Source organism: Musa acuminata, chromosome BXJ1-8, assembly GCF_036884655.1.
Source record: "Musa acuminata AAA Group cultivar baxijiao chromosome BXJ1-8, Cavendish_Baxijiao_AAA, whole genome shotgun sequence".
Classification (NCBI taxonomy): domain Eukaryota; kingdom Viridiplantae; phylum Streptophyta; class Magnoliopsida; order Zingiberales; family Musaceae; genus Musa; species Musa acuminata.
In genome coordinates, this window is record NC_088334.1 from 43,066,824 (window position 1) to 43,082,507 (window position 15,684).

A 15,684-nucleotide genomic window follows, 5' to 3' on the forward strand; every position below is an offset into this window, starting at 1 on the left:
AATGTGCAAAACAGACTGACACAACCCTCCCCTAAGGCTCAACACAGTGAAATCATTCCCTTAAAGATAAGAAGAAACGTATTTAACCCATAGTGGCTCCATGACTTCGTAAGCCTCAAGTTTCAAGAGGATCATGTGACTCTTACGATGATTATCTAGTATGAAAAAAAAAATTGCAGTCCATATCAGCCCAAATATGTGTATCATGCAATCATGTACACACCTATATATCTGCACATGTCATTTCATTTTCTTCTTTACAACAATCATCTGATCTATCATTTATGCTCATCATGTATAGACATGAGACATTACATTGCTCCAGTGTCTTATGACTTCACCCAAAAGTCTTATATCTTCACCCACTTCTTATTAGTTGTTGCATAAAAACTACTTAAAACTGGTATAAGATCAATGTTTTGGAATATAGCTTCTGAGAGTACGATCATGGTACCTCAAGACATGTGGTATGCAGCCAATTAAAATAAGTATTCACAACATTTATAAATGTAAGTCCTCTAATCCTATGTTCTTGTCCTTCACATCAGGTGACTAGGAGCCTTCTTGGCCTTCTCCAATTCAGCTTAAAGAAAAAAAGTATTAACTGCACCGTGCTTGTGTCCTGTAAGTACGAACAAGTCAGTAGACTAATCAAACCATCTCTAAAGTGAGTCAAACTCGTGTAGGTCACAAAGCATCCACATAGGTGTCTAATATATCATGAAGGGTTGATGTGGTAGTATTCGGCCCCTTAGTTCCCAGCCAAGCTATCCTATGCATTAGGACTGCTTCAATTAATGACCTGGAGCCTCCAAACCCACCAAGTTGGTTGGCCTTGCCCTAAGCATGTAACTAGATCGATATACAAATAGGTGATGTCGCTCAGGTCTTGTCTGAAATTAAAATTCAACATCAAAGCACTATTGTATATCTTGTAACATTGTTCAGGCCACTTAAAAAGCTAAAATGGCCCAACCTATGCCTCCAGAATTATCTGACCATAGTGGTTACGGGGCAGAATAAATCTACCAGAATCCATGGCTGATCATACTAGGAAAGATAAAGAAATAAGGATTTTCATTCCTGAATGATTAGGTGTCACCTAAATAAAATATAAAATGAGGAAGAATCATTTAAAATGATATAGAAAATAAAATAAGAGAGAATCATTTAAGATAATATGGACATGTGCTCCGAAGAAGAGGTGAAATGATTAGTAGAGAGACCTAAAAAGACTTCAATAGAAACTATAAATAAATATTAAAATATTTATAACTTAACTAAAGATATGACTCTTTATATTTATCTCGATCATGGCAAAAGATCCAAGCAATCAGTCTCAAACAGTTGACACAATGACACGTTATGGCTTTGTTGTTGTTGTAGCCCCTGACTGATCTAATAAGGATTTGCCAAAGGGTGCATCTTACCATAAGCAGATATAAGCATTGCCCATCTTTTGCCATAAAAGAAGTTTCTATTATCCCTACCTTAATAGGATCACACCAAAATTAGAAATTTGTTTTCCGACGGACAATATGTGACTAGAACATCAGAATCCATGACTAATGGGAAAAAAGGAAAGTGTACTTCACCTTTTTAGGAACAACCATGAACCTTATAAGGGCTACAAAGTAGCACGGGTTATCGTTTTGTGGCATGTGGTTATGTTGACACCTTTCTACCTACTCTAACCCCCCTGCTTAACCATGTTTTAGTATCATCAGTGTCTCTGTTAGAACCCTTGCAGATTCTAAACTTGGGGTTGATCTCTTTAGGGGATCGGCCTCCTTGGAACTCTATAGGGGTTCCTCCCTCCAAGTTGCTGCTCAAAGACTGCAGAAAAGATTCATCTATTGCTTATCAAAAGAGGAGAAATACATGACTATTTATAGAGTTTCTAAACCCTAACTCCTAATAGGACTCCTACTCAAGACTCCTACTTCTAACCAACTCCTAATAGGACTTCTACTCAAGAATCATATTCCTTTACAACTCCTAATTCATCTCTAAGAAACAACCTCCTAACACTAGTCGGCCTCTTCACCTCTTTAATAGGGATCGGCTTAGGTAGGTTTTACATGAATGTCCCTCTCAATTAGGACTCTCCTAGCTAGAGTCCTAACAGACCCGCCCTCTTCAAATCAACCTTATCCTCGAGGCTGACGATTCATGAATTTTGGGAATTTGATCTTCAAGTCGTCATAGTTCTCCCAAGTGGCATCTTCTGTTGGTAGGTTCACCCACTGTATTAGCACTTTAGTAGTGGGTCGTCATCGTCGAGTCACGATCCGTCGATCAATAATGGCACTTGGCTGGGTCTGGAATTCTCCTTGGATAGTCATATTTGGTGGGTGGCGTTGGGCTGTCTCCAAGCACCTATTTACAACTTTTGTCTGGCCGTTGATTTGTGGGTGATATGCCGTACTCCTTTTCAATTTAGTACCCTGCATATGGAATAACTTTGTCCAAAATCTGCTCGTGAAGATGCAAGTAGAATTTATCATAAGCATAATGCGTCCCTTATAGTGTAATTCTTTTGAGTCTCAATTGTAATGAGCCACGGAGCTTGGTGCTTCCTCTAATTTTTTTATAATCTTACTAGTCTCTGAATCTTCCTGCCATTCCATCTTAATATCTTCAAGGAAGTCGCTGGTAAGAAGTGAAACGGCAGAAACTTCAGCTTGCTCGGGTAGCTGCGAAAGCGCATCTGCAAGAACATTCTCTTTCCCCTTTTTGTAAGTTATTTCATAATCAAATCCAAGAAGTTTTGTTACCCATTTTTGCTGCTCAGGGGATGATATCTTTCGCTCCAAAAAGTACTTGAGGCTTTTATGGTTGGTTTTAATTTGAAATCGTCGACCAATCAAGTAGGGTCTCCACCTCGCTGCTGCGCGCACAATGGCGAGCATCTCCTTATCATATGTTGACTTATTTTGATGGGAGGGAGATAATGCCTTGCTAGTGTATGCGAGTGGTCGACCATCTTGCATGAGAATGGCTTCAATTCCGACTCCAGATGTGTCGGCCTCAATAATGAAGAGTCGGTTGAAATCTGGTAGTGTTAGCACCGACGTCGTCATCATGGCTGCCTTAAGTTTGTCGAAGGCAGCGGAGGCTCTGTCTAACCATTGGAAAACATATTTTTCCAGTAAGAAAGTAAGTGGTGCATTGATCTTTCCATAGTTTTTCACGAACTTACGATAGTAGCCTGTTAAACCCAAAAAGCCATGTATCAATTTTATGTTCCTCGGGGTAGGCCAGTTTTGCATTGCTTCAATTTTGAAGGGGTCCACTGTCACACCATCTTCTGATATGATATGCCCAAGATATTCCACCTTCTGTTGAAGAAAGCAAAAATTCGTAGTGGTTGTTGTGTGTTCAAAATGTGGTTTTCGGTATGTCTTCTTCACACACTCATATTTGATGATACCCGGATCAAAGGTCCAGCTTTGTGAAGATTTGTGCTCCCTTTCATCTAGCAATTCATCTGGTATTGGAATAAGGTATTTGTCCTTGATGGTTATGCCATTGAGAGCTCGGTAATCAACGCATATTCGCCATGTTCCGTCCTTCTTGCGTACAAGTAGCACTGGTGAAGAGTAGAGGTTGCAATTTGGCCGAATAACTCCTGTTTCGAGCATCTCTTTTACAATCCTTTCTATTTCATCCTTCTGGAGATGTAGATGTTGATATGGCCGAGTATTTGCTGGAGGTTTGCCTGAAAGAATCGTTATATAATGATCATGCCGACGGGTAAGAGGTAGGTTGTACGGTTCGTCAAATATATCTAAAAATTCGGCAAGCAAAGGAAGTAGGTTTGGATCTTCAAATTCTATTGGCTCTCCCTTAGTTTGCTGCTCAAGTTGTACCAAAAATCTGCTGCATGCTTTATGCAAAACCTTCTCCATTTGTTGTGTGCAAATCGTCGTTACATCTCCCCCACGTTTCCCGTTCAGTATCACATGTTTCTCCTTACTGTAAAATTTCAAAATTAGTTGCATAAAATTCCAAGAAATATCACCTAATGTCGTCAACTATTTAATTATGAGCATGGCCTCATGATCATCAAGAGGGAGAAGGAAGAAATATGCAATTATTTCTTGGTAAGGCCTCATGATCAGCAACAGTTTCACTTGCGGGCGCCTACGATCATACTTCAAAATCCATCCATCGGCGACCTTAACGTCAAACCTGCTGCAATTCTCGATAGGTAAGGCCATCTGGATAGTAACCTTGCTGTTTAGAAAGTTATTAGTACTGCCCGTGTCGATGAGAACAGTGATCGGTTGTTGTTTGAGAAGGCCTCCAACTTTCATCGTTTGTGGGTTTGAGTAGCCGGCTAGTGCATGTACCGTAACTTCGGTCGGTTGTGGCTCTTCTTCTGCATCTTCTTCTTCATGTTCAAGGCTCTCTTCTGGATGTTCAATGACCTCTTCTTCTATTGGTTCAATCATAAAAAGTCTCCCTTTACTACAGCGATGCTCATGGCTCCACGGCTCGTCACAATGCCAACATAACCCCTTCGCATATCGCTCCCGAAGCTCTTCTCTTGTTAACCTCTTTGGTGTAGGGACTTGGTCGACGGTAGAGGGGGCTGAGGGCTTCAATATTACTGGATGAGGAGCGACCCTAGTCCTCCGAGCTTCATGGTTCAATTGCTCCTCTTGATGTCGTGCGAAAGAGATGGCTGCCATAAGTGTATACGGTTGTCACACTTTAACTTCTCCTCGGATCTCCGGCTTCAAGCCCTCAATGAAGGTCCTCAATAGTTGTTTTTTAGACCAATCACGAGTTTGATTAGATAACCTTTCAAACCTGGTTTGGTACTCCTGAATGGTGGAGGTTTGTCGGATCTTTGCTAGTTGTCCGTCAATATTCTCGTAATCGGCTGGTCTGAAGCGGATCAACAATCCTTCTTTGAATTGTTGCCATGAAAGAACTTCATAAGTATGTTCAAACCAATCTAACCATTGTATAGCATCCCCTTCAAGATGTATATAGCTGTAATTTTTACCATAGATGCATCCGCGATTTTGTGGTACCGAAAATATCGCTCCGCGCGTGAGATCCAACCAATTGGGTCTCCTTCCCATCTAGGGAATTCCACTCTCATGCATGGATAGTTGGGGTTGGTCATAGAGCTTCCCCTCTCTTGGAAGTCATGTCTTCGGGCTTGGTGCGATTGGGCAAAGCTCTCTCCTTGATGTGATTTCTTCGGGCTTAGTGGTCGGCCCAATCTGAGTTCGGTAAAGAGCGTCCGAATCTTATCCTCCATTCGCGCCTCGAAGGCTTCGAATTTAGCATTGATTACCTCCTCAGATGCCGTAGTATATGCCGCCAAATCTGTGATGTTAAGATCTCTCTTTTGTTGTCGGGTTAAAGGCATGTATTGGCTGAGAGAGGTGATGGTCGAAAGGGTTGGTGGATTGGTGGATGTAGGCTATGGTTTAGGCTTGTTTTGTGGCTATTTTGGGTGCAGTTTGAGGGTGTGGTTTGGTGGAGTTTTAGGGTTATGGATGAAAGTTTTGGATCTGTGGTAGATGGTAACAAAGGTTTGATAGAAATCAGTGGAAGTTGCAACAAGTATGTGCTATCTTGTAAGAGTAGAATTGTCGTCGAAGAAACAACGGTTTCTCGATGTAATTTCCACCAAAAATTTGAGAGAATTGAGGTAATTGATAGCAAAATCACAGTTTATATGACAGCAAGGATGTCTAATTTAATCAAGAAAATTTCGACAGTATAACTGTAAGGAAATTGGTGCAAGTTGCGATTGCAGAATTCTCGTCGAAAAATTTCAACGGCTTACGACAAAAATTTGGAGCAACACAAAATCGTTTTAGAGATGAATTCCTTGATAGATCAATCTTAGATAGAAGCCAAGATGATCTATGAAGTGTAGAAGAAATTTCATTCAAAAAAGATTGCAAAAAGATGGGTTAAGGTAACAATATGCGGTTGAAACTTTCTGCAGCACAGATTTTTAAGTATAGCAGATTGGACATAAAAGATCAGTAGTTTATATTGAGAATTTTTTGATGAAACCAAAGGGAAATCCACTGTTAGGAAGTGTCAAAGCTATCATAAAAATTTTGTAGAGATTTAGATAGAAACAACGTAGTATCAAGATCAAACAAACAGTGTTATGCGGCTGAAATTTTACAGTGCAGATTTTCAAGTGTAGCAGATTAGACGTAAAATATCAATGGTTTATATTGAGAATTTGTTGACAAAACCAAAGAAAATCTGCTGTTAGGAAATGTCAAAAATGTCATAAAAATTTCGTAGAGATTTCGATAGAAAAAATACTGTAGCAAGATCAAACAGACGGTGCTATATGGTTGGAATTCTGCAATATATCTTTCGTCGTAGAGATGAAAACTTTATGACGAAAAGTTTATGCAGCAATATAGGAATAATTTTTTTGGGATTTTTAAATAAGGATAACTAAATTGCAGTAGCAGTAAGGTAGAAAACTAGAACCTGTTGCAATTCACGGGGAGATCAAAGGATGAACCGTGGTGGTGGAGATGACGACAAAATTTGGCAACGATCTCTTAAGCAATTGTGAGAATTGCTTTGGGCAGTTGTGGAGGGTTGATGGATGGCTGTGGAAGGGCAGCGAGATGCCAAGAACGCTACTCTGATACCAAGTGTTAGAACCCTTGCAGATTCTAAACTTGGGGTTGATCTCTTTAGGGGATCGACCTCCTTGGAACTCTATAAGGGTTCCTTCCTCCAAGTTATTGCTCAAAGGCTACAGAAAAGATTCATCTATTGCTTATCAAAAGAGAAGGAATACATGACTATTTATAGGGTTTCTAAACCCTAACTCCTAATAGGACTCCTACTCAAGACTCCTGCTTCTAACCAACTCCTAATAGGACTTCTACTCAAGACTCCTATTCCTTTACAACTCCTAATTCATCTCTAAGAAACAACCTCCTAACCCTAGCCAATCTCTTCACCTCTTTAATAGGGGTCGGCTTAGGTAGGTTTTACATGAATGTCCCTCTCAATTAGGACTCTCTTAACTAGAGTCCTAACAGTCTCACCAATAATTGCCAATACCTTTTTGGTGCAGCATGCACTAGATGCTTGACACAACTATCATTGTTTGCTAGTCAACTATAGTTATACAGTTTGAACATAAGGTTATATAGCATCAAAACAAACTAGAAGAACCTTTTTTATCCACTTATTCAATGAAAAGATGTATAAAGAGTTCTTAATCAACCTCACAAATGCATTATGTGCCTATTAGAGAAGGCAATCCATGAAAAGTTGGTCCCAATAATAAAAATGCACGATCAGATGTTGTAAATTTATGTTATAAAAGAAACAGATGTGTTAGAATATGTAGCAATTTGGGTAATATTAGTGATATGCAAATAACAACATTATTTGATCTCATTAAAGCAAAGAGAAATGAAAATTCTAACCAAAGAGAGAGAAAGAACAATAAGGTGCAGGCATATCTCTGAAGTGCCACGGTCCACGTATTGTAGCATTCCTTTTGGTAAGGTAATGTTTGTTGTTGCCGGCACATGCTTAATCTGCATAGGTATCAGTCAATGTTACATCCTTCAAATAGATTGCATAATTAACCAATAGGCACTGTCACATATGATGACGAAAGTTTAGAATTAAATTAAACCTCGTTCAGAAAATAGATTGCATAATTATATAGCAGCTCTTGGGCTTCTTCACTTTTGGTGCCAGCATACTTTATTCCTACAAGCAGGTTCAATGCTGATTAATGAAAGATAAGCAACAAACACACACTTCAAAATATATTGAAGCCTTACGTAGGTGAAGAAATACAAAAGAGCTAAATTAACAAAAGCATTTGATCAAACCACAAAAATTATACATTTAAATATACTGTTCTGATCATTTAAATATGTGTAAATAGATAGATAGATAGATAGATAGATAGATAGATAGATAGAGAGAGAGAGAGAGAGGGTAGCATTGAGAGGATATTAAAGGGGGAGATTTTTGAATTAGAAAGACCTGCTTCAGTTTGGATTAACTAAATACTACACAATGAAGTTGACATTATTAAGTTATACAGCATAGTGATAGATGGGATTGCTAAAAACATGGTTGCATATGGAACTGAAAAAGAGAAAGAAGCTCCTGCCAATGATGGACCTCACACATACAAGCAAAAGGACTGTTTCTACGACTAAAATCTTGGTCATTCAGGTTCCAAAAGAGCAAGTTTACCATGGCACCAAGGCTCACCTCTCATACTCTTGCATACAGAATAAATTTTTTTGAAAAATTGGATGATATGATCATTAGTTCTGAAAAGAACCATCAAAGAAGCTGGGATTGAAAGTCTTCATAATAGAAATTTGATGACAACTGAAATGGAAGTCTGCAATGAGAGCAGAATAAAGTACAGTTGAACAGTCCACTGTGAAACAAATAAGAAATATTGTGATGTATTTGGAGGTATTAAATCATGGGTGAGGGTTAGAAACCAGAGACCAAAGCTGAATGAACACTCAGAAAAGGAAGATCAAAAAGGTTCCGAATGCTGAATCACTGAAAGAATTATGACATACAGATTTGACAACCTACATTAATGCGAATGTACTTTAAATCAAGATATGCAATACCAACTGTACCGGTGTTTCGAGGTTAGCTTGGTATGGTACAGTACCGGTGTACCGAGCGGTACACCAAGGTGTACCGAACAGTTTTATATATTTTCTTCCTTACTGTAGCACTGTAGCACTATTACAGTATAGTACTATAGCACTATAGCACGTTCCGTCCGGTACTGGACGGTCCGTGTACCGGTATGCCATCGGACCGATACGTACCACCCGTACCGGGCGATACCATTCGGTACTGCATACCATGCTTTAAATTACAGAAAACTTGGTCAAATCCCACCTAAGCAAAGATGAGAAAGAAGCAGCCTTTTTCAACATATACTAGATATGTACCCATCATAGATGTAGAAACTAAATTACAATATTACTGAAGAAACAGTGATGAAGAGATTGTTCAAATACCAAGTGAAATGCAAGCACCAGCTACTATGTTCACATAGGCCTGAACAACAGCTTCAGCATCAAACTCATCATCATCAACTACTCCATCTAATCTCAAAACCCCTAATTTGATAATATCAGGAATTTGAGATTCAATCCAGTTCCTAGATGGCTGCATGCTGAAAATGTGTGAAAGTTAGTATTACCAATGAGTCAACACATGAGTATATAAATAATAAACAAAGTAAATTACTTGCTCCACATAATCAAATTCCGTGTGATGACACGAAGCATGATAAAATCAGGCCTCACATACTGCAGATCAAAGTGAGTTACTGGAAGATGGAGTCTAGACACCATTTCTTCTGATTCTGTCTGTAATATGAAATTGAACAGCATAACAAGCCAAATATATATTGTGTAAAGAAACAAGAAACACAAATAATAGTACCCATTCGTTGCCTGCCCATTATGTAGCATATTGTTTATAGAGAGAGATTACAATACTTGAAAATTTTTCTTCGTAGTAGAAACTCTACCTTCATAAATATCAGTGCTAGTGCAATTGTAGCACCAGGAGCAGTTACATCAACATTTATGTGAGCTCCATCCACCATCTGGATAGAGAACAACAAAATATTTTTATGTCAATACTTAATCATTAAATCTTCTAGGATACTACATAAATTAGGTGAAACTCTAATATAATTGACAAAAACTATTCAGCAAGAAAAAAAATGTACTGCAGCAAATGTGTCACCTGCCCAAGAATGCGGATGTGATCATCTGTTGTTTGTGACACTACTGAAGATTTCCCCTACAAAATAAAACCTGTACAGTGTTGGAAAAGCTGACAAAAACTGAAGATAATTATTAAAGATAGTCCAAATTACTATCATTTTATTAAGACAAGCAGAAGATGTACATTTTGAACTCCTTTCTCGCCAATATAGTGAAAAAGTCGATCCACAAAACTGTCAACAAAACCAAATGCACCTTTCCCACGACCTTCCATGAAGCATTCATTCAGTCACTAAGACAAATATAAAAAAAATTATGTTCCAACAGATATTACAAACCTAAAGCTACAAGTCCCAGTGCATATCCAGCAGCAACAGCATATCCTTCTCTTTCAAGCACATTATCACCACCACTTCTTCGACCTATCTCTCCCTGCAAACAATTAAATGTAACATCTGAACATAAATTATTCAACTTTGAAATTAGAATGAAAAATTAAAAGTGTTTTTGACATATTTTACAAATGGAAAATCCTCAATAAGTAGATGCTCGATGCAGAAAACAGAAACAGAATATGCCTGTATTTAGTGAGCTCAACATAGAATTTGAATACACAAGAAAATATGACATACTAAAGCAGCATGCATGTGAAAGCATATTACCAACCTGATAAGTAGTTTTAGATTTCAAGTAATAAAAATGAAAACCCTGAAGGCAAGAGCCTAGTACAAAAACCAGCATATGCAGGTAATAATCCCAAGGCACTTGGATATGTATAAACATATAAAACCACAGTATTTTGAACATGTGGGTATGTGGCTAAGAAAAACTCATATTTAGACATGCAGTGTACAAGAACAGGTTACACGAATAGAGCAGGAGACATTCAGCCGCACCTCCCAGCCATGATATTGTTATCTTGAATTCACAGAGTAGTCACAATTATATTTAGTCATAATTATATCTCTGAAAATCAATTTTGATTTTATGCTTGGAAGATAAACAGAGGAAGCTGCATATTTATTGAGACAATTAATGGAAACGTACTAGAAGAAGAAAGATTTGCATATTGTTTCTATTGATTTAAAGAAGGCTTACGATAAACATGTTGATTGTATCTGACATAATTTCAGGTAGACACTAGAAAGTTTCTGAAAAATAACTGAATACCTAGACATAATTGAAATGAAGAATATTTTCATTCAATTCATCTATTATATTCATTAAATCAAAGTAAACCCTAGACACTAAGAGATTGCTAAGACTCCATGAGATGTAGAAAAGGATGAAACAAATGATTGACCATCTTGACACACGGCATATGTTTAGTTGGCTGAAAGCCAATACTTCAGAATGACTCCCAAACAACAGTTCTTTAATTATGCAGTAGACAGTGATCCACCAGGTCTACATCACTTTCTATTTATATGGAGTGAAAACACAATGTAGGAGAATCAGCAGGAAACAATCATGGTTTATAGTATCAAACATCTATCCTGAGCCGGCTACTTCCTATGCAAGTAAAAGAAAAGGCCTAACACAAATTATACTGTTAATAGTATCAAACATCTATCATGAACTGGCTACTTCCCATGCAAGTAAAAGAAAAAGCCTAACACAAATTATACCTCAGTACACAAAGCACCAATTAATGGATTTGTTGGAGCAATAATGAGTATTCTGTTATAAGCACAAAGACAAATCAGCTTAACATGAGAACTAGACACATCAAGAAACAAGGCACAGAACAGTGAAGTACAATGTCATCCGATGATGACGAAGGCTACACAAACAAGACTATAATTTTTGCCCTGAAATGTCATTCAAATCAGTTATGACCCCCTTTTTTGTGACTTATAACCTTCAGTCCCTAGTTATATTAGCACTTTCATTGTACTTGATAGGAGTGCTAAAATCACTTGCACGCACTAAATAATATCTTATCTTAGATTTCAACAACCCAGAAGACATTAGAGGACTTAATGTTTTTCAAAAAGTTGCAGTGGAAATTCATCATTTACATACCAGAAGTATCTTCATGGTGAATGGATGGGCTGAACCTTCATAGAGAAGCCCAATAGCCACTAGTGCAGCTGACTAAAGACCATTTGACAAAAAAAGATCAAATCAGAATCATAAACATTTTATTTTTTGCCAAGTGTGGCATCAGCAAACACAGAATTTTAGACGACACAACTTCAAAAAGAAAAGATGTGACAAAACAAAATTGAAACTTACAAGAGAAAACATGAAGAACAAATTTAACTAATGATCTTAGTAGTTTAAACAGATACCATAGTGTTCCATATTTTCAATCCGTAAAGTGGCATAATAAGAAACCGAATCGTATAAACTAAACAAATTTTCACATCAATACAAAGTTGCCAATGAATGTTGAAAGAGCATGTCATCCATATAAAGGATTTTATAAGTGTACATTGATCGGTACAGACTGGTACTGACCAGTACAACAAACCAACCGGTCCATGGATGATCCAAAACCAATTGTAACCGATTGGTACCGGTCTCGCCGACAGGTATGTGTATTGGTACTCCAACAGGCCATTAAGCATATAGCCTGTCGACCGATCCCATCTTCAAACTGGATTTGAAGCATCCAGCAGAAGTCTTTCCTCATTTTCTCATATGATGCCTATCATTCTCCACTGCTCTCGCAGATCCCAAGGTCTTCTTGTCACATCAGACCTGGACATCAAGGATTCTTGGCATATGTCTCAAATTTAAGGAAAATATGAGCATGAAAGATGCTACTTGCTCTCAAAGAGAAGTAGCTTCCTCATAAAGGAGACCCATCCTATGAAATTTGCAAAATATGAGATAATTTAAGATCACATCAGAGTAAGTATGGCATACAAGGATTTTGAAATTGATCACAGGAAAGATTAAGTACAACCTATGAGGACAAATCATTTGATCAAGAAAAAAATAATGCCACCAAAATGGTGATGTCTGCATGTAAGGTTTGTACAACATACTTGATCTCCACATATTGGATTTCCAAATGTAATTACCATTGCCGACAGAGGAGCTACATTGGCCATAATCAGGTATAATTGGATGGAGGAACTAGCATGCATAATTGATAACTTGAAAAACTTTCATATAAAGAACAAGAACTGGAAGGCGTTTATGCAAAATCAAAATATTTAAGGAACTGGGTGAGTTGTTTTATGACGAAGTTGACTATGATTAGAAAGATTCTCCAATTATATATCACCATTTGCTCTTTCAGTAGATGGATTATCTCAAATTCCACTGACAAAGAGTATCTATAATTATATACTAACAGAAAAACCAAAAAGCTTGAATAGGCATAACTATTGTTTGCCTTAGGAGAATATATGCATATCAGAAAAAGAGAAGTACCTGCAAATTTGTTGGCAATTCCAACTCTGGAAAGGATAACTGGTGTCGAGTGGGAACATGGAGGTAGAGTATCTAAAAGACAACAATAAGGTTAGCTACTTTAATAGATTACATTACAAATTTTGATAGCCCACATCCACTGAACAAAGCTATATGAGACTAATGAGCACCATAATTACAGAAATCAATACACATCTTTAATATATCTGATACTTGTCATGCAGCAGCTACAGTCATCTGAAACACTGGGTTAAACTATTCAAAATGGATGAACAATGTTGGAATCAACAGCGAAGTGAGGCAGATATACAAGAAAATAGTATGTTGAAGTAATTTGATACACATAAAGATGTCTGTGTATTCAGAATAATCTCGCAACAATTAAGGTGAACTGAAAAAGCTTAGTTTCAGCATCAACATTCAAGATTAGGAACCATCTCTACAAGAGCAACCATTCAAACATTCATGTTACTGTGGGAGAGACAAGACAGTGAACATCTACCAACGATATAATGACAGGATTTCTCACTAGGAATCGTCCATGACTTGTGCAAAATAGAGCCCTTTTGCAAACCAATACTCTACAATCTCTTAGGTGGACTGCTAATTACAAGCCAGTGTACAAGATGGGCCAATGTTGTACTAGCTCAAGCCATATCTGGCATTACTAAGGATGTCTCTGCAACCCATAGGAGAGGAACCATATAAGACACAAGTACCCGAACCAGCCTGGACACAGTTAATCGATTAACCATACAAGAGTCTCCAGTTAAAGTAAGTCATAAATTTACATGTCTAAATATCAAGACAAGCAGTAACTACTAGTAGCATTTATTTTGTATCACAACTGGATTAACTACTCTGAGGCATGCCATTATATCCCAAATGGGTACCATAAAACATTCAGAAACAAGAAAAATAAATATAAACAATAATTACCAATGGGGTAACTAAAAGAGGCATTCCATAATTTTACTTCACCCAGAGTAGAATTTGCATTACTCCATACCATGATTTTCATTATAACAAAACAAAACCTTGAAAGTGAGCAATCAATACCAGTATAATTTCCAATTCTGTTTATAAAGGTCAGCCATAATCAATAATCTCGTAAATAGAAGAATATTGTACACCACAACAGACCTCAAATTCAAAAATGTCAGATCAATCAAGCCTTGTGCCAGATGTTGTTGGCTCATAAGGTCAAGCCAGCAAAAGTAGTTTGTTTAGTTCAAGCAACATCAAGGTGAATAGAAAAGGCACAAGAAGCTCAAATCTCTTGTGCAACTTTGAAAGCCAATTATTTAATGTCCTAGAAGCTACCTTTCATGATCAAATGAAAATATTTACAGCAATTTTCAGCTTGCTAATACAATCAAAAGCACATTGCTTGGATTTGGAGTAGGATACAGCAAACATTTAGGACATAATTGATGCTACAATTATATAACAAATACATTTTTTTTCTGAGGCAAACAGCCAATACATTTTCAAAGCCAGAAAATTTTCAATGTACTCCTTCAAATGATAGCAAAAGAAACTGCACTAACAGTTCCAAGAGATAGAACTTGGAAGCATCAGCATGTCTTACCCTGGATATTTCAGGATGCATAGTCCCCCGATACGATGCTGCCACACCAAGCAGTACTCCAACTGTAGTGATGTCATGCTCCTATGCCCCAAAATGTAAAATAGTCATTAGAACAGTTTGATAAAGCAACATTTTTGTGTTAAATAGGTAATGCAAACATATAATCAAGCACGCATATGAATAAGGAAATGTGAAAGTCCATTGTAGAAAAAGAAAGTAAAAATTCTTTCTTGGCTAAAGAATTTAAATTCACTTTTTACAAGCTATATAGAAGAAAAAATCAGAATGCTCTGCAACCAACATTGTAAAATATTCATTCTGCTTTTAATTCTTTTAGTTTCCCCTAGCTTTTCACCACTTGATCTCTTTCAACCGATTCTCCTCCTCCCGTCAAATGCACCCCTTTTTGTTTTCCTGCCTCCTAATTCCACATTCTTCACCTAGTAGATCAAGATTTAGACTAGAAATGTAATGACATCTACTCTCTCTATTTTACCTCCTACATCCACAATCAATAAATCAAAAATTTTTAGGCTCATTGTAATGACCAGGCTACGTGCTTAACACATCTAAGCAGCCACCAATATGGCCCAAGACTTGCTTATAAAGCAGGTAAACATCTTGTGACTCACAGAAGAGGAAAGGTTTAACAAGATAATAAGAATGTCCATATTAGTATGAGTGTGTGTTTATATAGATACACTTATGTATGTTTCATCCATGGTTTGCAATACCGTATCGTACCGCTCAGTACGGGTAGTACATACCGGTCCAATAAAGGACCGGTATGAGCAGTACATCGGTATACCTTAGTGTACTATGTATCAATATGCTCGGTACAACTTAGTATAGCTCGATACGTACTGTGCCGATAGTTGATCGATACACCGCTACGATACGGTATTCAGACCCTTTGTTTCATCAAACATAAAATGTATGTAATGACTCAAC

General features: G+C 37.5%; 1 protein-coding gene across 2 annotated transcripts in view; it reads right to left on the reverse strand.

Moving 5' to 3' along the window:
* The window catches only part of LOC103995420 (anaphase-promoting complex subunit 1), a 44,929-nt gene that overhangs the window by 6,955 nt on the left and 22,290 nt on the right, over positions 1–15,684 (reverse strand). For both annotated transcript variants that reach the window (XM_065079860.1, XM_065079859.1), the window contains exons 18-28: positions 14,734–14,814; positions 13,143–13,214; positions 11,781–11,852; positions 10,094–10,187; positions 9,940–10,022; positions 9,775–9,831; positions 9,554–9,631; positions 9,268–9,389; positions 9,036–9,193; positions 7,661–7,737; positions 7,446–7,559 (exon numbers count right to left, since the gene is read on the reverse strand). In XM_065079860.1, the coding sequence (XP_064935932.1) occupies positions 7,446–7,559; positions 7,661–7,737; positions 9,036–9,193; positions 9,268–9,389; positions 9,554–9,631; positions 9,775–9,831; positions 9,940–10,022; positions 10,094–10,187; positions 11,781–11,852; positions 13,143–13,214; positions 14,734–14,814 (1,008 nt within the window). The remainder of the gene's footprint in view (positions 1–7,445; positions 7,560–7,660; positions 7,738–9,035; positions 9,194–9,267; positions 9,390–9,553; positions 9,632–9,774; positions 9,832–9,939; positions 10,023–10,093; positions 10,188–11,780; positions 11,853–13,142; positions 13,215–14,733; positions 14,815–15,684) is intronic.